This window comes from Gadus morhua, chromosome 19 (assembly GCF_902167405.1).
Source record: "Gadus morhua chromosome 19, gadMor3.0, whole genome shotgun sequence".
Classification (NCBI taxonomy): Eukaryota; Metazoa; Chordata; class Actinopteri; order Gadiformes; family Gadidae; genus Gadus; species Gadus morhua.
The window spans coordinates 4,521,001-4,542,328 of NC_044066.1; the positions used below are offsets into that span (position 1 = coordinate 4,521,001).

Sequence of the window (21,328 nt, forward strand, 5' to 3'; positions counted from 1 at the left end):
ACATGACCAACAAGCTACTTCCTTGCCTTGTCTTAAACAGGAAGTGGCTTCCGAAGTTAACTTCCTGTTTGAGTGGCTAAACACACAGGCTCTTACTTTAGTCAAGGGTGACAGCAGGATAATGTCTATAATGTGTGTAGACATATATATATATATATATATATATATATATATATAGTATTAATAATAATTATAATAATAATAATAATATATATAATAACTGTAATAAGAACTATATATCTACAGCAGGGTAAAATGTATTCATCCAGTATAGTAACTTCTATACTGGAAGTATTCGGGTAGTTAGAGTAATATTTATATACTAAATCTATGAAACTCTGTTATTGTGTCCTCTTAACCTCAGATCCACCAGGGCCCCTGAACGTATCCTGTCGAGTCCCGAATCACAAACACGTGCGCTGCTCGTGGGTCAGCAGAGTCAAAACCTTCCTGCCTGCCCAGTACCACGCCTTCTACTGGTAGGACAACCTCACCCTAACCTTAGCCCTAAGCTTTCCCTGAGCTATCCCTTACCAGCCAGAACTTGCTATTAAGCAGCCCTATCTAGCCATTTACTTGCCTGAACTAGCCCTGACTAGTCCTTAAACAGCCCTTAGCTAACTATATATTAACTTTAGTCAATATATAGCCTTTCAGGATTCAGAAACCATGTCCCTCTCCTGTAGCCTGGTCCTACCAGACTCTCGTACTTTCATTTGCACAGAGTCTGGACCTACTCAATTGACCAACGTTAACTCTAGGGGTGTAACGGTACACGTATTTGTACCGAACCGTCACGTTACAGGCACTTCGGTGCGGATACAGAGGTGTACCGCGGTACGTAAATGTGGCGTACATAGCGTTAATATGGCGAAGGTAAAGGATTGTTTTGCGATGCGGAATTTAAAACTTGAAGTCGGAGTTCCACCCGGGCCGTTTAGCCAAAGTATACTACTCCCACTCTGTTATCCGACTCCGTAACTACGGAGACCCCTCAGCAGCTCTCTGTTTGGATGTCGGATACGCAATGCATTTAGCCGCCCGATCTATCTTATTTGTTGACTACAAACCATGTAAGCAGTCTTGAAAATAAGCTTTTCAAATCTTATTTGGTGTATTATTCGTCCTTAAGGTGCAAATTAAACCATGTACAAAGTAATTAAGGTGCAAAGTCAAACCGGAGAAGTTATTCAGGAAATGATTTTGTTAGAGGACCAATCACAGCCCTTGCCGTCTCCGTTGCGTCGACCAATAGGTCCATGGCGTTCGACGGATAGTTAAAAAATATTGGATGCGCACGTAAGCTACGGAGAAGGTCTCCGACAGGCTCTCCGGCTACGGAGAGGGCTCTCCGTGTCTACGTACAGCACTTTAACATGCACACGCATTTGAAAAGGCAGCATCCAGGTGTTACAATCACCGTTGCTGTGAAAAAAAAAACTGTGCAAACCCAGCTCACAACACTATTTCAACAACCCCTGTCTGGGAATTCAGAAATGCAAATGCCATAACCAAGTTTATTGGTGTTTTCATTGATGCTTATCGACGGGTTGAGAAACAAGCAGTTTTTTTAAATTTTCCCCGTAACTATTAATCGTACCGTACCGTACCGTGACTTAAAAACCGAGGTACGTACCGAACCGTGACTTTTGTATACCGCTACACCCCTAGTTAACTCACTTGAAGGCGGGTGTCTGTTGAAGTTTAAAACTATTGGATCTGCCCAGTGCTACTCTGGATCTCATAACCAGTCGCTAACGTTTGGCCGGGAATCACGTTGTGCGCAGGCTGTAAACAAACCAAACACCATGCGTGAAGATGTCCGTCAACGAGAGCTGACTTTAACGTCATTGTTCCTAGCCACTCCCTCTGTTCGCTGATTGGACGCAGAAAATTTGGACGGAGAAAACCTACTAACATACCGCAGACCAAGACGTAGTACTGAAGGGAAATTCAAATTGAGCTTTGACTGTAGATTATACTTTTATTTCATATCAGCGGGTGAGCGGGTGGAGCCAGGCTACCTCTCCTCTCCCTAACCCTCAAATTACCCTAAACTTTGTCTCTCTCCTCGCCCTCACCCTTAACTTACCCTGTCTGTCCCTCTCCTTTCCCTATCCCTTAAAGGTCTCATGGCATGCTACTTTATTGATGCTTTAATATAGATATTAGTGGGCCCTTAACACAGTATTTGAAGACGTTCCCGAAATTCAGCCGTGGTGCAGAATTACAGCCACTACGAGCCAATCGCACATTGAGCTTTCCCCAATAACGCCGTTCGGTGTCTGTAGCTTTAATGCAAATGAGGAGGAGAGAGGCGGGTCAAGGAGGAGGATGGGGGTGTGGCCCTGAGCAGCTTGCGGCCACGGTACCATGCGCTCTGTTTACAGTGGATGTATCGCATGGTGAGGCGCACACAGCCTTTGGCCTTGTTCTGTATATATTCTAGAACACTCCGGATGATCCGGTGGGAGTCCTGGAGCTCTATATCTAAATAATATCATATTATGTATAGATATCTATATAATAGAATATATATTATCCCGGCCAAAAGCTGTGTGTGCCTCCAAAAGATATTATGAATCTCAAACGACTGCGTCGGGTTCTCCGACCACTCTGGTTCCTCCAAGTCCAAATCAATCTGAATTAGACTGAACCACAACATAGAGGAGTAAGAGATTGTTGCCTGCGATTGTTGACCGCTATCGTCTCCCGCCGGAGCCTCGCTGCAAATGGTCAGCGCTTAGGCACCACCGCCTCCTGCAGAGGGCAGCGGGCAGTGCCAAGGCGGTGGTCCCTCGGCAGCGGACAGCGGGAAAGGGGCTCAAGCGGGAGACAATCGCGGGCAATAATCCGTTTGTCCTTCATGTCATGGTTCATGTACTTCAGAGAGTCAAAGCCAAAGTTCCTTTCCCCCAATTCCTTCTCAACCATGGCTGAGATAACTCCAACTACAGCCTTGTTGTGGAAATACCAGAGACGTCAAAGAACCAACGTGTTATACGCCATTACACCAACAGCAGAACGGTTATCCAAATAACAAAGAAGTGTACAACCTTTGCGTTACAGTGTGTGTAATCACACACACACACACGCCGTAGCTCATTGTCTCATTGGCGGGCCAAATTCTCTGGGCGGGCAAGGCAGAAAAAGGGGAGGTAACTTGGCCCCTTATGAAGACATATCGGGCCACATTCTAAATCAGCCCACTTGAGCTTCAACTTTTTTCAAAGGCAAGCAGGATGGCTAGTGCTCGTTTTACACCGAGCGCAAGTTTTAGCCACTTGGGGACCATAGGCAGGCTAGGGGAACTCATATTAATGTTAGAAAACCTCATAAAGTGAGATTTTCATGCTATGGGACCTTAAACTTACCCTGAACTCGGCCCCTTCCTCTCCCTAACCCTTAACTTACCGTGAACTCGGCCCCTCTCCTCTCCACCAGGGAAAATTCTTCGTGGAAACTGTGTGTGGTGGATTCCACCAACCACCACTGTGACATCGCGCATCCCCATTTCTGGCAGCTCAACCATCGGCTGAACATCACCGAGGTCAACCCCCTGGGAGCAGCGCTCACCAGGCAGACCATCCAACTGCATAAGCTCTGTAAGGCACACGCACACGCACACACACACACACAAACACATGCACGCACATACACACACATATCAAATGGTAACCGGAAGGTTGCTAGTTCGATTTCTGACTCCTCCTAGCGTGTCGAGGTGTCTCTGAGCAAGACGCCTCGCCCTGACTGCTCCTGACGAGCTGGCTGTTGCTTTGTATGGTTGACACCACCATCGGTATGTGAGTTTGTCTATGAACGGTTGTCTCCGTGGATAAAAGTGTGTGCAAAATCCTTTAAATGTAAGGTGGCTGCACTTACTACAGCACTTCTTAACACCAAACGGGCTTTATGAAAAATTATTAGTTCCGGGATCAGTTGGGCCCAGCATTCAAGACGATTGTTTCAGACGGATGGAATAGACACCATTATATCCGTGAGGAGGGATTCAGTTAGATCAATATTTCTTGTATTTTTTACACATTGGAAAATTATTCAAATATATTTCCAAGTGCCACACGTTGTCCTCCAAAATGATTTGAATATTAATAACTCTGATCTAAAAGTGTGAAATATTGTCCAATGTCTAGTCTTTAGAAAAACACTCATCTTACAGAAATGTGCACTGCCACGGTGCTTAGGGGCATATTCAGCAATGGAGGAGTCATCCAATCAGTTTTGGACCTTAACCGTTTGCCAAATCTGATATCTCCAGAGGCATACGGGCTACAGCTCTGTTCAACCCCTACGCCAACTGGCGAGCAGCCAAAAGAGACGCATCACAGATTGGCAAACTGATCCGTTAATGGCTACTCAGCTGTTTTCAGCCAGCTGCAAAAACCTTAAGTGAGCAATTCTACGGCCAAATCCAAATCCATGTCCTCCTTTTGTTGTTTAAATAAATCATTTTTTTCCCTTCCCTTTAATCTACGTGCTGCGTCCTCAGCGTTCTCCTGTTGAACCAGGTCTTAGTCACAGGTGTGACATTAGTTTTTCCACACTCAAATCACTGCGGTGTGCGAGATGGTCCACCTCGGACCGCGACTTGGCACAGCTCTAACGTTTACACTGGTAATGGAACAAGCAGATCAATGTGGCATTGTTTGGCTGTGCGCAGCCAGACGTGTCAGTGGAAGGGGGCCTCTAGCAGCCCTCGTGTTCACCTCCCTGGCTCCATCCCACAGTGAAGCCGGACCCTCCGGCGGAACTGGTGGTGGCGGCCCGGTCCAGCTTCCCCACCCACCTGAACGTGTCCTGGCGGTACCCGCACTCCTGGCCACAGCTGGACTTCTTCCCCCTGCTCTTCCAGATCAGATACAGGCCCCACGGCTCCACGCACTGGGCACAGGTACACACACACACACACACACACACACACACACACACACACACACACACACACACACACACACACACACACACACACACACACACACACAGGTAGACAGACAGACAGACAGAAAGACACGTAGGAAGACAGACAGGTAAAGAGACACACACAGGCAGACAGACAGGCAGGGGGACAGACAGAAGGAACATGTAGACCAACACAGGCAGAGAGACAGGCACAGACCGATAGGTAGACAAACACAGGCAGAGAGACAGGCACAGACCGATAGGTAGACAAACACAGGCAGAGAGACAGGCACAGACCGATAGGTAGACAAACACAGGCAGAGAGACAGGCACAGACCGATAGGTAGACAAACACAGGCAGAGAGACAGGCACAGACAGACAGACGGGTAGACAGCCACAGCAGATAGACAGGCACAGACGGAGAGACAAGTAGGTATATTAATGTGTGTGTGTGTGTGTCTTCAGATTGAGTCCATGGGGACTAATGTATTGGTCCATGATGCGCTGGAGGGCTACCTCCACGAGGTGCAGGTCCGAGCCCAGGACGAGCCTAACGCCGACAGCCACTGGAGCGACTGGAGTCCCCTGATCCTGGCCCGGCCTTGGGAAGGTAATCATTTTGTTGATTTATCACAATATCTTAACAACTCACCCAACTACTGTTCTCTATAATAGTGGTGTGTGTGTGTGTTTGGATTTGTATTTATGTGTGTGTGTGTGTGTGTGTGTGTGTGTGCGTGTGCGTGTGTGTGTGTCCAGCCCCAGGAACAGAGCAGCCTGATGTCTCAGGAGGAACACCCCCCACTGAAGTGTATCCAGATGACCCGCTTGACACCGAGACCATCACCAGTAAGAACAGACGTAAGACGAAACCCAAGACACATTAATACTGCAAAATAATTTACTCAAAAACATCAAAGTATGACAAAAAAATAATAATATGTAAGGGGTTTGTCTGACTGTGTGTCTGTGTGTGTGTGTGACTGTGTTTCTGTGTGACTGTGTTTCTGTATGCGTGTGACTGTGTGTGTGTGTGTGTGTGGGTGTGTGTGTGCGTGTGTGTGTGTGTCTGACTGTGCGTGTGTGTGTGTGTATCTGTCTGTAGACGACGCAGCAGGGGAAGAAGAGAAACTCAGTTTGGTCATTCTATTGGTTATCTTCTCCATCGTCATCTTCATCATCATCCTCTCCCTCACCGTGGTCATGTGGTGAGAAACACACACACGCATGCACAAACACAAACACACACACATACACACGCTGGACATTGGCCAATGTTTCCCACTATTAGATCGCTGATAAGGATATTCAATGTGGCAGTTTCTGCAAATCACGGTCATTGTGTGACACTTGCGTTCCAATGTGTATTATGTAGCACTGTCCTCGCCTTAGAGTTCACATCGTCAAATCAGAACCGTCTGACCAAACACATTGACCACTGATTGTCGTAATTTCTGTGGCTTTTGGGAGGTTTAGACTCTTGGAAATAATCTGTTGGGTTTCCGACGGATGCACCACCGCTTCATAACAGACGCCTCTACAAACAAATCACCTTTCCACCAAAGGACCACACTGTGTGTGTCTGTCGATCCATTCAATTTAAGTTGAACTGTAGGATACTATTAGCCTCAAACACTATAATATAGACTATAGGTATAATATACCGTCATTATTATAAAATATCTACCGATCAAATTGTGGCCAGTCTCTGTGGAGACTCAGGGCTCCGTGCTGTCTGATGACGCACGGTGTTCACACACCATCGGGACACAACCTACATCCTGAGGAGAGGGCCAAAATCTGATTGATTTTTCTGATTTCAGCCTGTAAAACCAGTGCAGAACCATTCCATTTAGCAGTTTGAGACCCCTGTTACTCACTGTAATACAAATTAATACAGAGCGGAGCATTGTATTTATCAGTGTGCTTTTCTGAATAACATGTTTTCATGGTGCTGTCATTCACAGTTTGAGGCAGAGGAGACGTCATGTGACCAAACAGGAAGTGAGCTCCATGCTCAAGATGAAGGCCATCCCTCTGTAGGGTAAGAGTAACACAAAGACCAACACACACAGATTCAGATTCGTCATGTTACTGGGAACATTGGCCACAATATAACAGTACTATGAACTACAAACCGAATGATAACAGAATGCCCCCATCACGATGAATCTTTGCCAATCCCTCTCTCTCTGTCTGTTCCACTCTTCCCGCTCTCTGTCTGTTGCACTCATCCCTCTCTCTCTCTGTCTGTTCCAATCATCCCTCTCTCTCTCTGTTCCATTCATCCCTCTCTCTCACTGTGTTGCACTCATCCCTCTCTCTCTCTCTGTTCCACTCATCCCTCTCTCTCACTGTGTTCCACTCATCCCTCTCTGTCACTGTCTGTTCCACTCATCCCTCTCACTGTCTGTTCCACTCATCCCTCTCTCTGTCTGTTGCACTCATCCCTCTCTCTCTCTCTCTGTTCCAATCATCCCTCTCTCTCTCTGTCTGTTCCACTCATCCCCCTCTCTCTCTGTCTGTTCCACTCATCCCTCTCTCTCTGTCTGTTCCACTCATCCCTCTCTCTGTCTGTTCCACTCATCCCTCTCTCTCTCTGTCTGTTCCACTCATCCCTCTCTCTCTCTGTCTGTTCCAGTCATCCCTCTCTCTGTCTGTTCCACTCATCCCTCTCTCTGTCTGTTCCACTCATCCCTCTCTCTCTGTCTGTTCCACTCATCCCTCTCTCTCTGTCTGTTCCACTCATCCCTCTCTCTCTCCGTCCGTTTAGATTGGATCCGTCCTCTGTCCGTCTGAACCACTGCAGTTCTCTTTGCTGGTTCAAACTACATCCCCCACAATGCATGGTCCAGTAGAAGCAGGATTTCCAGTAGGCAGAAGCTGAACTGTATAAACAACTGTTGAGAGTGTTGAGTTTCACCTCACCTCAAACTACACTACCCATAGTGCATCAAGGCAACAAGGCTTTTATCTTCACAGTAACGGACTCCTGAATTGTTATTGGAGGTGGGCCTTGACGTCGATCCTCCAGCCATGTTCTTCCTCTCATCTATACCAGCCATTTTTGTCCACAAGAGAACAGTTTTTTCTGATGTTTTTTTTGTGAGAAGATAAAGACTGACTTTTATTTAAATGTCTGACTGTGAAGAAGCGTCAAACGAAACTGGGCATTACTGAATACAAGTATTCAATAGGGTGTCGTCTGCATACAGGCGTACTATAAGGCAGGGCTGTTTCAGATCTTTCAGCTCGGGAGCCCAAAGACAATTTGGGCCGACCACAGCACACTCAGAATACCCAGACAACATCCGATCCGTCTCATTAAGAGGTTCACCAATTCTGGTGTGCTCAGAGTTTATTGTGCATGGACAGGCTGTGACCCGCCTCTGACCGGATGACCACCAGTTTCGGGACCCAAAACCGATGTTTAAGAAGTACATAGGATAATTAGAGTATGGTGTCTAAATACGTACATCAGAGTATGGTGTCTGAATACGTACATTAGAGTATGGTGTCTGGATACGTACATCAGAGTATGGTGTCTGGATACGTACATCAGAGTATGGTGTCTGGATACGCACATCAGAGTATGGTGTCTGGATACGCACATCAGAGTATGGTGTCTTGATACGTGCATTAGAGTTTTGTCAACTGGACTCTACGCACTCTGCAGAGAGAGACAGAGAGAGAGAGAGAGAGAGAGAGAGAGAGAGAGAGAGAGAGAGAGAGAGAGAGAGAGAGAGAGAGAGAGAGAGAGAGAGAGAGAGAGAGAGAGAGAGAGAGAGAGAGAGAGAGGGGGGAGAGCGAATAGCGCGAGAGAGAGAGAGAGATGGTAGAGCTTTCAGCCTAGCACACACCAACAGTGTTGTAACATCACATTGATGTTTGAACAAGGTCTCAGGTGTGTCAGTCCCTCGATTCAGTGTTTCTGATCTGAGTTTAAAAAATGACCTTTAAACAGTACATTGTACTTCTTCCCCCCCAGCCATTGATATTCATATTCATTTGAATGTGTGCACAAACACAATCCCCAGACACTTAAACCACATGGTGGGGTGGGGATTTCATAACCAACAGGAGAGCCTGTAATGTCTTAAACATCGGGTTGAGTTCTAATGTCATTAGCCTTGGGTGGAGTTGTGATTTCATCACCTACGGGTGGGGTTATGATGCCATTGCCCATAGCTGGAGTTCGATTGTTCCAAACCTAAATGTTTTAACAGTAAAACTATGTTCTGTTTATTCTGAGCGAGTCAGTTACTTTGTGCTGATCTAAAGTTGTGTATTTACATTGCGATTGATTGATTGGCCTGAGGTGTATTTTGTCAGCCCTTTCGCACGTTTGCAAACGTAACGGCCACTCAAGCTAGCTTTTCACATTATATGCATGAATCCAACGAAAGCTTTCTCTGTATATTATTGTATATTTTTCATCATTTTATGTTTCATGTATGTTACCAAAAGTGTTTCTATGTTTTTCTATGTTCTGGTTCTAACAGGAAGTCCCTCCAAATATGCTTTTAGTTGTAGTTTAGCAAAATGTGCCACTTTATAGCGCCAGTTACTGAAAATAACCAAATCACTAGAGGAAACAACTAACCTGCAAATGAGGACACTGTTGCTAAGTGACCAAATTATACAGGATATGACGACTGGTTAATACTACTGTTGGCTATTACTTCTCTAAGTAAGCTAGTAGTACGAACTGTTGGCTGGTAATACTAATGGTTAGTAGTACTATTGGCTAGTAGGACGGTTGCCTATTTGTTCTATTGGCTAGTAGTATTATCGGCTAGCACTTTTGTAATGTTAGTACTACTTGCATTAGTATATCTGTCAGGTAGTAGTGCTCATTTCTCTATGTATTAGCGGCTCTTGTCGCAAACATGTGTAGCCTTCAGCTTCCAATGCAATCTGTTTATACGTACCTTATAGATTATATTTGATAGATTATATTTGATAGATTGCTGATCTATCTGATCATGTTCAGCATTGAGTCATTGGTCTCCATGGTCTAGATTCAGAGAGAGATTGAGATAATGTAGCCTAGATGTAAAGGAAATAGATATTCTAGATTTTCCGTACAAAAGAAAGCTCTGCAACAGGAGTAATCACATAAAACACCTAGCACTGAGTATAATAGTACTATTAGTTGTACTACTTCTGGTATAATAGATACTAGACAGATCTACTGTGCAGGCTATGTGTATATATGTATGTATATATGTATATATATGTATACATATATCTATATATATATGTATGCTGCACCATGATGCAAAGTGTTATAAAAAACATCTCACTCCACGTTACCTCATTGCATATAAAGTATAAATCACATATAATTCACATTAATAACAGCATTGTTGCCTATATTTCACCTATAAAAGACGCTTATATGCTTTTTAATCTATCATTATGTAGGGTTTTCTTATTCGCATCAGTGTGTGATTGTATGAATATATCATGTCGTGTAGTGTTTTGTACTTTTTAATCAGTGTTTGTATGATTATATCATGTGCATGGGGGTCCTGTCCCTTCAACACATATTGCGTAAATCCCCTTTGGGAGTAGAACTCTGAGAACACTTGGATTTACTCCCATATGTAAATACTACTTTGTTTGTATCACAATAAGCTGTTTTTCTCTTCTGTACTTGTGTCTTTGAAATAAATACTATTTTATCACAACACAACATAAATACGATGTAATACCACTACAGATATAATCTAAAAATACAACTTTTTCACAGTTCTATCACAACAGCAATATTCAAAAGGTATTTTATCACAACTATAATTCAGTTAAACATGGTTGACTACAACCGTGTTGAAAGAGGCAGGCATGTCAATATTGAACAGAGAGCAGAAGAACAGAACACTGCAGACTGAAACAAGACTAAGCGAGGGAGGGATGGGGGGGGGGGGGGGGTCAGAGGGGGGAGGGAGGCGAGGAGGGAGGGAGTGTTCAGATGAGAGTAAGGGAGAAGGCTGGAGAGAGATTCTTTAATGAAGAGATTTTCATTAAAGGAAAAAAATCCTGAAAGAGTGGTTTGTTATTGTGAATTTTGGTGTGTGTGTGTGTGTGTGTGCGTGTGTGCGCGTGTAACAGTGACTTACCAGTGAAACGAACGGTTTAACTAACTATCTAGTGGTCGTTTACATCACTACAGCCACCAAAACACTAAGCAGTTTTAAATACATATCAATATAACTTAAATAGAGGTTAAGAAGTGAGCAAAAGAGAGCAACAATTTCAAAAGCGGGCCTTTTCTCCCTAAAATGGTACACCATTGGGTAGTGCTGTGTTCACAGCCCTGTATTCCTGGTCCTGATGGAGCTATGATACAGCTGTGTTCATGGTCCTGTTACAGCTGTGTTCATGGTCCTGATGGAGCTATGATACAGCCGTGTTCCTGGTCCTGATGGAGCTATGATACAGCTGTGTTCATGGTCCTGGTACAGCCGTGTTCCTGGTCCTGATGGAGCTATGATACTGCGTTCAGTTCCCTGATCCCGCCATTGAAATGCCCTGAGTCAGATTAAGCCAAGGCATGAAGGGTAGGCTAGGTGGTTATAATATAGGCAATATTCTCTGAGCACTTCCCTGTTGAAGCCCTTGTATTGTAAGCCATTTGAAATGAAGTGTATTTTCTTCAATACACTGGAAATACACAATACTAAAATGTCACAACTCCCATCTCACATCCATCAAAATTACTTTGAATCCATAGTTGATTATTAACCAACTGAAATTGATTCATGAGCTCCACAGGTCCCACCTTGTATACAAATAGGTTGAATCCCAGCTTTTCTGAATCAGTTTGCTCTTTAAAGTTGTATTGAAATGTATAATTTACATTCAAAATACATGAAGATATTCCTCTCCCATATAAAAAAATAAAACTAATAATTCAGGAACCCAAAATAACCCTGACCTGGAAGCATCAGCAGCAGATCATCCTGTGGCTCACAGCAGGGCCCCTTAGCCCCACTTTGAAGAGGGAGATGGAAGATAAAGCGGGGGCTCTCGTCATTGTTACTCAAACGGGAAGGGCCCCGGCACACAGCGGTGACCCCAATTTAGTGTCATGAACAAACACATTGCCCCGCAGTTCTAGCTCAGGGCAAAAAAACACATCATCTGGGGTCTCATTTATAAAACTGCGTGGGATCGTTACAAAAAGTGTACGTACGCCCAAAAGCCAAGTTTTGCGTGCACCAAAAAATATTAAGAATTATAAAACCTTGCGTACGCACACCTCTAAGCAATCTTTGCTTTATAAATATAAGAGTGCCTACAAGTAGTGATGGGTAAATTAAGCTTCGGTGAAGCACTGAACCACTTAGGCACATTGTTTCGAAAATGGGTTCATTACTTGAAGCTTCAGTAACAGTGACCTCTCCTGGGGCCTCATGTACTAAGACTTGCGTGGATTTCATACGGAAACTTGGCGTACGCCAAAACCCAGAAACTGTCTTACGCACAAATAAATTCAGATGTATCAAAGTGTGCGAACGCATGGATCCAAGCACGTTTCTTTTGTACATCTCGATCAACGTGGAATTGAGCGCACATGCCGAGGTGCCAAACTCCTCCCTGTCCACGCCCTCATTTAAATATGCAATTTCATTTAAATTGGCCTCTGGACCTGAGATTCACCTCTTAATCCGATCACCTGGCACCATGAACAGAGGCAAAAAACGAAACTTCACGGCGCTGAGCTCGAGATTTTGCTCCACGAGGTAGAAATGCGCAAGCATTTGCTATTGGAACCCTGTCAACAGGGATAAATGCAAAACAAAAGAGAAGTGAGTGGGAGTGTGTTTGCGAGGCCGTCAATGCAGTGGGGTCTCAGCAGCGCACACACTCTGAAATTAAAAAAAAGTGGTCAGACCTCAAGGTGGAGGTGAAGCGGAGGGTTTCTGCCCACCGCCGAAGCGTGACCGCAACAGGTGGGGGGACGGGAGTGGGGGAACTCTCCCCCTTCGATTTGAGAGTGGCCGCTTTGATCGGTGACACAGCTCTCACCAGAGTGGTGGGAGCCCATGAAGGGGACGCCGATCATCCCCAAGGTAAATATGCTGAAGTCATAAATGCTGTAATTATACTGGTCATACAATTGGCTGCTTGCAATACACATAAGTCGCGCGTTAAGATGCCAGGATATTAAAGACTTTGACTCGTGTTTATTAACTTAAATTTTTTATTTTTGAATAGACAAGCAAGGAGAGGGCACGGATTCGGATTTGACCATTTGCGATGTCCTCTAACAACGCTAACGCAGCCGATTTTTAAAACAATTTTCTTCATCCATTGCGCATGCTTTTATAGCCACCCATATAATTGCAAGGTGTGTTAATTGTTCATTAGTGTGTCTCTGATGTGCAAATCACTCTGAGTCATTGTTTTCACCTTTTTTCCCAGTTTCCCAGCGTCGCCAAAGGAACAATAGCTGTAGAAACGTGCGTACGACAGCTCTGGAGCTGGCGTGGGGACCGCACATTTTTACGGTCATTTCACGTTTTGTACATCTGAACGTGAGCGTGGAAAAGGACGTACGCCACGTTTTTGTGCGTACGCAACCTTAGTACATGAGGCCCCTGGTCTCAGCACCAACGCGTCTTCCTGTGACGTTAGGTCGTTACCACTAACAGTTTACAATGTGAATAATGATAAAAAATGACAATATAGAGCTGGTGATGTATAGGCCTACTACAATATCTATTATTGAAGTTGAATCATTGAAGTAAGACTGTCCAGGGATTTCAACTCCTAATAAAGAGAAAAATTTAAATAAATTTGCTTCAATATTTTACTCTGGAAATCTTGGAACTTTATTCATGAACAAATCATGTTGTGGAGGTAACATGAAATTTAACGTCACACTTTGAAAGATTTATGATATTAATATACAACATATGTATGTGTAGGCTCTAAAAAGCTAATGTTTTGACGTTTACATATCCTTTCATTGAAAATATTGGACTGTCACACAAATCTGCCGAACGTTCTGGCCGGCATTCTATTTACCATGAGGCCACTTTTACTTTTCTTTGGTAAACCCTTAAAAATCATCATGTCAAATGAAGCAGTTCACATTTCCGAACAAAGTGCCGTGTTGTGCTTAACGGTAACCCCAATTGAGAAAAATAAAAAATAAATAGGCCTAAACGAAGAACCATCACTTGATTAACATCCGTGCGCACAATTCCAACCGCATTTTATTGTAACATTGGAGCAAGTATTTTTTTATTTTATATTTTTTTACAATTATTTATTCATGCTTAGGTGCAGGACAATACAGGAGCACAACATAATGCATACATCCACCACGCATTTACAACAACGGAGATGGCAGCAAGAAATGCTTATTGCGGGGACCCGTGACATTCATCAATTTCTAGGCCAAAAACTTTGTTGATTTTGCTCTTTCAATGACATGGCCATTGATAGAGAGACAGGTATAGTTTTGGCAAAGTTGGTTTATTGTTCTTTCATTTATGTTTTTAACTTTTGTTTTTCTGGGTAGGAGTTAAATGTTTGGTCACTAGATCAATGGATAACAGTAGGGAAAATTCTCAGAAATGTCAGAGATAATTACTCCAGATGTTAAGCTTGTGTTTGGTACGTTGGTGATAATGTTATCGATGATGGTCTTCGTATATTGTGTGACTTTGGTAACAATGTTAATTACAGTGAATATTGTATATGACTGGCATACTAAACATTTATTTCCCTATTATATGACCATCCAGGCACAAGCTTGCAGGCACAAAAAATTATGATGGTCAAAAAGATTCAAGTTCCTCACATTTCTCTTCCGGGACTTTGAGATGGGCACAGCAAGTAGACTGGAACCATCAGTACCGTATACATTATTCACCTCGTTACTTTCACCTTCACAACCTCCGCTGACAGCATTACATAGCTACTGCACCGAGACACACACTAGAAAGTCAGGCAAATTTACATTCACATTGAAGTGCAGTATTTTGAGATTGGTAAGCAAGAGTGCTCGCATCGAGCCAATATTCATGTCACATGTCATCGTCCATCTCTACCCTCTCTGATGTCACAGCAAACGGCTCTGGGGATATTCTTCTTTCAAAATTGGAGAAACTGTCTGCTAGTCTTAGTTACTTCAACCGAAGATGATGCAACATTATGCAAAGCGCATCACTGGTGGTCGGAAGCATGCATTTGTTGACAAACTAGGTACGAAGATAATATTGGGAAGTCAAATGATATCCGAAAACTCGGATATCGAACACAAGGTCACAGCACAGTTGCATGGATTAACAAGTTCAACAAAACCTTCCACAAACCATTGACATGGTCGGTTGACAGACCTGAACCAAAGGACCTCTCCAGAGAAATCAATAAATAGGTTACAGTGGGTGCAAGTGCATGTGAAAATATGTCGATGCAGCATCGCATCTATGGCCAAAGTCTAGCACGACATTATTCCAAGCCTTAACAGTCAACACGCTACCAAACTTCATCACCCCGGTCACTCGTCTACTCAGTGTTCAGCCTTTGAAATACTTGGCCTCGTACGGGCCCGTGACAACAGTTGATCTTATATGGAGCGGTTTGATATGACAATTGCTCTGATTGGATGCAGGTCCATCCAATGGCGTGTGGAGGCCTTTCGTTCTGCAGACGTTGACGACACCCCTTAGGGAATGAGTTGAGAGGTTCCAGACTAATTCGTCTGGCGATTCCTGGCTAAGTAAATAATGGATTAAGAACAGAACACGTCCTTTACTTTGGCGACAGAAAGGAAATTGCTGCGTTCAGTTTAATGATTATATGATATGATTGTTACTCCATTACTGCCCTCAAAACAATATAATCAGCCATACCATGTCGTCTAAAACAAAGGTACAATGCATGTAAAGTTTGAAGGGAAAGAACAACAGGTTAGGGATACTGAAAGTATTTGTGTAAAGAGAGAGGATGGCTAGAGGGAGAGGAGCTAGAGAGACATAGGAGGGCTAGAGGGAGAGAGGAGGGATGGAGAGAGAGAGAGGATGGCTAGAGCGAGAGGAGCTAGAGAGACATAGGATGGCTAGAGGGAGACAGGAGGGACGGAGAGAGAGGAGGGGCTAGAGAGACATAGGAGGGCTAGAGAGAGAGAGGAGGGCTGGAGAGAGAGAGAGGAGGGCTAGAGAGAGAGAGGAGGGCTGGAGAGAGAGAGGAGGGCTAGAGAGAGATAGGAGGGCTAGAGAGAGAGAGAGGAGGGCTAGAGAGAGAGAGAGAGAGAGAGAGGAGGGCTAGAGTGAGATAGGAGGGCTAGAGAGAGAGGAGCTAGAGAGACATAGGATGGCTAGAGGGAGACCGGAGGGCTGGAGAGAGAGGAGGGGCTAGAGAGACATAGGAGGGCTAGAGAGAGAGAGAGAGGAGGGCTGGAGAGAGAGAGGAGGGGCTAGAGAGACATAGGAGGGCTAGAGAGAGAGAGAGAGGAGGGCTGGAGAGAGAGAGGAGGGGCTAGAGAGACATAGGAGGGCTAGAGAGAGAGAGAGAGGAGGGCTAGAGACATAGGAGGGCTAGAGAGAGGACGGCTGGAGAGAGAGAGATGAGGGCTAAGAGAGACGAGATGAGCTAGAAAGAGAGAGTAAGGCTCTAGAGAGACGAGAGAGAGAGAGAGAGAGAGAGAGAGAGAGAGAGAGAGAGAGAGAGAGAGAGAGAGAGAGAGAGAGAGAGAGAGAGAGAGAGAGAGAGAGAGAGGAAGGCTAGAGGAGAGGGGCTAGAGAGAGGAGGGCTAGAGGAGTGACAGGAGGGCTAGAGAGAGAGGAGAGGGGTTAGAGAGAGAGAGGAGGGCGAGAGATAGGAGTTGGAGAGCGAGAGAAGGGCTAGAGAGAGACAGGAGGGCGAGAGAGGGAGACAGGAGGGAGAGAGAGAGCTATAGCGAGAGGGAGGAGGTGAGTGAGAGAGGGCTGGAGATAGATAGGAGGGCTAGAGAGACAATGTTCCATAAGAGAGGAAGGAATAGATTTTCATATCACAAAAAAGACTCAAAGAGCAATTTTTGATTGTGTACTACAACTACACACAGGTAGAACTTTATTCAGTTAAAATAAAATAAATCACAATATATATTTAGACCTACATGTTTTTACCAAAATGGTTAACAAATGTATTTAACAAATAGGCCTACATTTAGAAAGAGTTGACAGCCAAATCAATTAAGGTAAACATCAAAATAAAGTGCAAAATTCAAAGTGTGTGTGTGTGTGTCTACACAGAGACATTATAGTGAACGAGACAGGAACAGCTTAAATCGACGATTTCATGATAATCGTCGAGTAGATGAGCTTATCAACACTACCATCTAGTGGCCATAAACATCACTACAGCCACTTAAACAAGTTTTGGAATTAGGTTAGAGATGGGTTAGTTTAGGTATAAGGGTAGGGTTGGTTAGTTCAGGTATCATGTTAGAGATCGTTGGTTCAGGTATTAGACCAGAGATGGTTAGTTTGGGTAAAAGGTTAGAGATGGTATTCGGTAGGGTATATCGGTAGGGTTTTAGAGGTGGTAAAGGGTTTAAGAGGTGGTTACGGCAAAGGTTTTAGAGGTGGTTAAGGTAATAGTGTGGTGTCGCTGAGGTTAAGGATCAGAGTTCCTCTCTGACTATACCGTCTGGCAAGCGACTACAGATCAGACTGTGGTCATGAGTTAAATGTGGAGAAGAGACATTCGTCCCAGCCGCTCTACCAGAGGCCGATACTACCAAGTTCAACACCCCAAGGATATATTTTTTTTAGCTGTCTTCACTTAGCCCAACAACCGCAACCACGGTGGTTTTACGACAGCGACCATCAAATCGTCAAGACAACCAAGATCTTCCCGATCAAGCCATCAGCACGTTCACATCAGCGGGGCGGTAGTTTGCACCGCCTGTTGAAGGCGGAAGTTCGCAGGCTTATCCATATCACTGCCACAATGTCATGGCATGGGTAGATCTGACAATAATTCCAATTGCGTATCCGTTCAACTAATGTGTTGCTGAGATGATCACAGCAGGTGTTGCAGCATAAGTTGTACAATGTACAGCGTGCAGCATAGCGATGTACCACAGTGTAAAGTGAACCATCGTGGTGACACTGAGAAGCCAGGGATGAGGCTGGGCTAGCACACTTTACCCCAAGTCCAGCCTCATAGTGTAAGTGTCTCTGGTCCCCTCAGGATATTTTCAGACCACAACAAGTCAAACACATTCTGTCACGATACACAACACTGTCACACAACACTATCACCCTCCAGGTTCATATAAAGGCCTACAGTCGCCTGAGGAATCTGATCAATAAAAGAGTCGGTATTTCCTGATGAATTTGAAAGTTTGAAAATTAAAAAAGTTGAGAGCATAAGAAGTTGATATATAAATATTAATATAAATCTTATTATATTAATATAGACGTAAGGAATGCCTTTATAAGATGTAACTTGTATATTCCAAGCATCTAGCCAGCCTTTTGCTAGCGCGTCGCTAGAATATCTCCAGCCTTATAGCTAGAATATAGCTTACAGGTAACATGTACCTAGACAGTCTATAACCTGTAGCTAGCACGTCGCTAGCATTATTCCGGCTTGTCGGCAGCATGTAGCTAGAATGTCGTTAGAATGTCTCCAGCCTGTAGCTAACATATCCCTAGCATGACGAAATGGTTGCGATTCACGCAGCACGAATAACAAAAAAAAAAACACATAAAGATTAATAAAGGTTTGTGTGAAGACCATCAGTTAATAAATAACAACAAAGAATATATTCTTTCTCCTGGGGACGCCAGGACCAAATTGTCTGTGGATTGTCCCCCCATAGGTCCTCAGGCTTGGGGGTGTCCCCCCATAGGTCCTCAGACGTCGATGGCGACGCCGTGTTTGGTGGTGATGACGTGGCGAGCCCCGGTCAGGTACATGAGCACCGAGACGAGGTGGGGGAGCGTTGCCGTGGTGCCCACGTACAGCCAATAGGGGATGGGCGCCGTGTTGCCCAGCGGACACACCCACAGGCCCCGGCGCACCGCGTCCCGCACGTGGTGCGTCGTCATGGAGACGAAGAGCATCCAGGGCAGGGAGCACCAGGCGTCCTTGAGGCGGGCGAGGGACATGAGGAGGCGGAGCGAGAGGCAGAGCACGGGGATGAGGGAGGAGCAGTGGAGGGGGGGGCGGTGGGGCAGAGAGACCGCTGCCTGGGGGGGGGGGACAGACAGAGAGAGAGACGTCAACACGGGCAGTGCATATCATCGGTGTGGTAACCGTGGTCCCCGTGGTTCATGCACACCCTTCCGCCTCGTGACAGTCAGCCGTGGAGGGGGGCGGCGCCTACCTTGAGTGACAGGGAGCCGGCCGTGTAGAAGTGGTCCAGGTCGATGAGGGAGGCCAGCAGGCCGGCCAGCAGCACCTCGTACACGTCGCTCCTCTTCCTCAGGCCGATGACGATGGCCCAGGACCACAGGCCCACCAGGGCGTGCGTGGCGTTGTCGAGCCCCGCCCGCAGCCACAGCTGCTGCTGCAGCAGCGACAGCTGGAGGGCGTGGTCTGCCAGGACGCAGGCCACGCCCAGCCCGGCCGACGCCAGCAGGGAGGCGGAGCTAAAGGTCTGGAGCAGCGCCTGGGCCTTCTCCGTCTCCACCGCCAGGCTCAGCGGCATGGCCACGCCCCCGTCCCCGAGGGCCACGCCTAGCAACGGGCTGGAGGCGGAGTCCAGCTTGGAGTAGAAGCCCTGCATGCTGATAGGACGACGGGGATCACGGGGGAGGGGGGGGGGAGCCAATCAACGTGCCGAGTCAGCACGACTCACCCAAACTGAGGAATATACGGGAGAGAATTAGTAAAAAAGAATGCACAACCAAGGAACGTTATTGAACAATCAGGATCAATGTTGAATAATGTGTTGAAACATTTAGCAATATCACACGAGACCAACTGCTGTTATATTAAATATCCGCACGGCTGTGATTCGGTTGTAGGCAAGAGGCCGCACGCCGAATATAGTTACAACCGACAGTTCCACAAGCACCGATCATTAATGCTAATAGATCGACAACAGATAGGATTTGTTTGTTAATTTAATCGTTTATTCAACTTCGCCCACACAATGAGTTCTGCAGTTGAACTGGGACCACACTGTTGCCAAGCAACACAGACGTTCTCCTGCAAACATCGTTGTGTAGGTCTTCACCTCACCGCAGGCTTGCTGCTTTATACTCTCAACATTTATCTGTGTTCCTCCGCTTGTGAAACCAGTGGAATAAGAGTGTTGACCGTTGCTTTAGCGACATGTCTGACTGGCTCTTTTCACAGCACCCATTTTGGCGCGTCACAGCACAGTATACCCAGGTGTAATTGATTGATTCAATTAATTAAATCCCAATATCCGGTCCCTGCCCACCTAATGGTACAGAGCCGTAATCAATGTTATTAAATTCACCCGTGTTTATCCTGCTAGGCCACGTCAACATGGCTGCTGTTAAAAGGACCTTTTCCCCTGAGTTAAAAGGTTCCCATCGTTAATGTAATAATTATGGGTTATTAAAAACACCTGTACAGCTGAGATACATGGATGCATAGAGTTCCCAGGTCTGTTAGACTCTACCAGCAGCACTCACACAAGGTCTATTGTCTCATCAGATAACTTGAGCAGAACTAACCTAACTGTTGCATATCATCTTTCAAAGGCATCTCCGTCTTTCCTACCTCCTCCCTCCTCCCATCCTTCCTAGCTTCCTACCTTCCAGTATCTATAACGATAACATATGAGGCATCATGTTCTGCTCCATTGTTATTGAATCTTTTTGACTAAAGCTCAGATGCACAGATATAACACGAATTTCCACAGTTAACAATATGATAATTAACATGATGCATGGATAATAATAATAATGTGTGTTATTTGCACCCCAGCAGACCCGGATGTGTCTGTTACGATGTGTGTTGGATGTAGATCGTCTACAAAAGACGGTGTTCTTCCTCGCTGAACACCACATTTGCCTAAGACACTTTTCGTGTTATCTAACCATGAACAGGTGTGGAAAAAAAAGATTCAAATTGAAGGAAAAGCGTCATTTTAGGGAGAAGATAACTCACCCCATAGCGGCGACGCTTCTTCTGTTGTATCTGAAGAAGGTTCTCTAAAGCGCATGCGTCGCTCTACCGCCCCCCTGTGCGATCGCCGTCACCCCATGTACTCATGTTAGCATAAGAATAATATAATCATATAATTTAGATTTAGATACATCCATGCTGTGCTGCTGTGCAATATATTATACACACACACACACACACACACACACACACACACACACACACACACACACACACACACACACACACCACACACACACACACACACACACACACACACATAATCGTTATGTGTATACATTCAATTATTAA

At 45.2% G+C, this 21,328-nt stretch overlaps 2 protein-coding genes across 3 annotated transcripts in view; one reads left to right on the forward strand and one right to left on the reverse strand.

Moving 5' to 3' along the window:
- il11ra (interleukin 11 receptor subunit alpha) overlaps nucleotides 1–10,619 on the forward strand; it is a 32,555-nt gene extending 21,936 nt beyond the window's left edge. Inside the window, exons 5-12 of one of the 2 annotated variants that reach the window (XM_030341495.1) lie at nucleotides 365–479; nucleotides 3,445–3,605; nucleotides 4,749–4,912; nucleotides 5,387–5,531; nucleotides 5,681–5,782; nucleotides 6,027–6,129; nucleotides 6,889–6,965; nucleotides 7,904–10,619. In XM_030341495.1, coding sequence (XP_030197355.1) covers nucleotides 365–479; nucleotides 3,445–3,605; nucleotides 4,749–4,912; nucleotides 5,387–5,531; nucleotides 5,681–5,782; nucleotides 6,027–6,129; nucleotides 6,889–6,964 — 866 coding nt within the window. In that variant the 3' untranslated portion in view covers nucleotide 6,965; nucleotides 7,904–10,619. Of the gene's footprint in view, nucleotides 1–364; nucleotides 480–3,444; nucleotides 3,606–4,748; nucleotides 4,913–5,386; nucleotides 5,532–5,680; nucleotides 5,783–6,026; nucleotides 6,130–6,888; nucleotides 6,966–7,694 lie in introns of both variants that reach the window. The other variant, XM_030341494.1, reaches the window with a different exon arrangement.
- Nucleotides 10,620–16,952: 6,333 nt separating this feature from the next.
- tmem267 (transmembrane protein 267) lies at nucleotides 16,953–21,102 on the reverse strand. Its single transcript, XM_030342190.1, has 3 exons — nucleotides 21,020–21,102; nucleotides 19,260–19,738; nucleotides 16,953–19,122 (listed from the first exon to the last, which is right to left on the reverse strand). Exons 2-3 carry the CDS (start codon nucleotides 19,659–19,661, stop codon nucleotides 18,787–18,789), a joined length of 738 nt encoding a protein of 245 aa, XP_030198050.1. The 5' UTR covers nucleotides 19,662–19,738; nucleotides 21,020–21,102; the 3' UTR covers nucleotides 16,953–18,786.
- Between the last annotated feature and the right edge of the window lie 226 nt (nucleotides 21,103–21,328).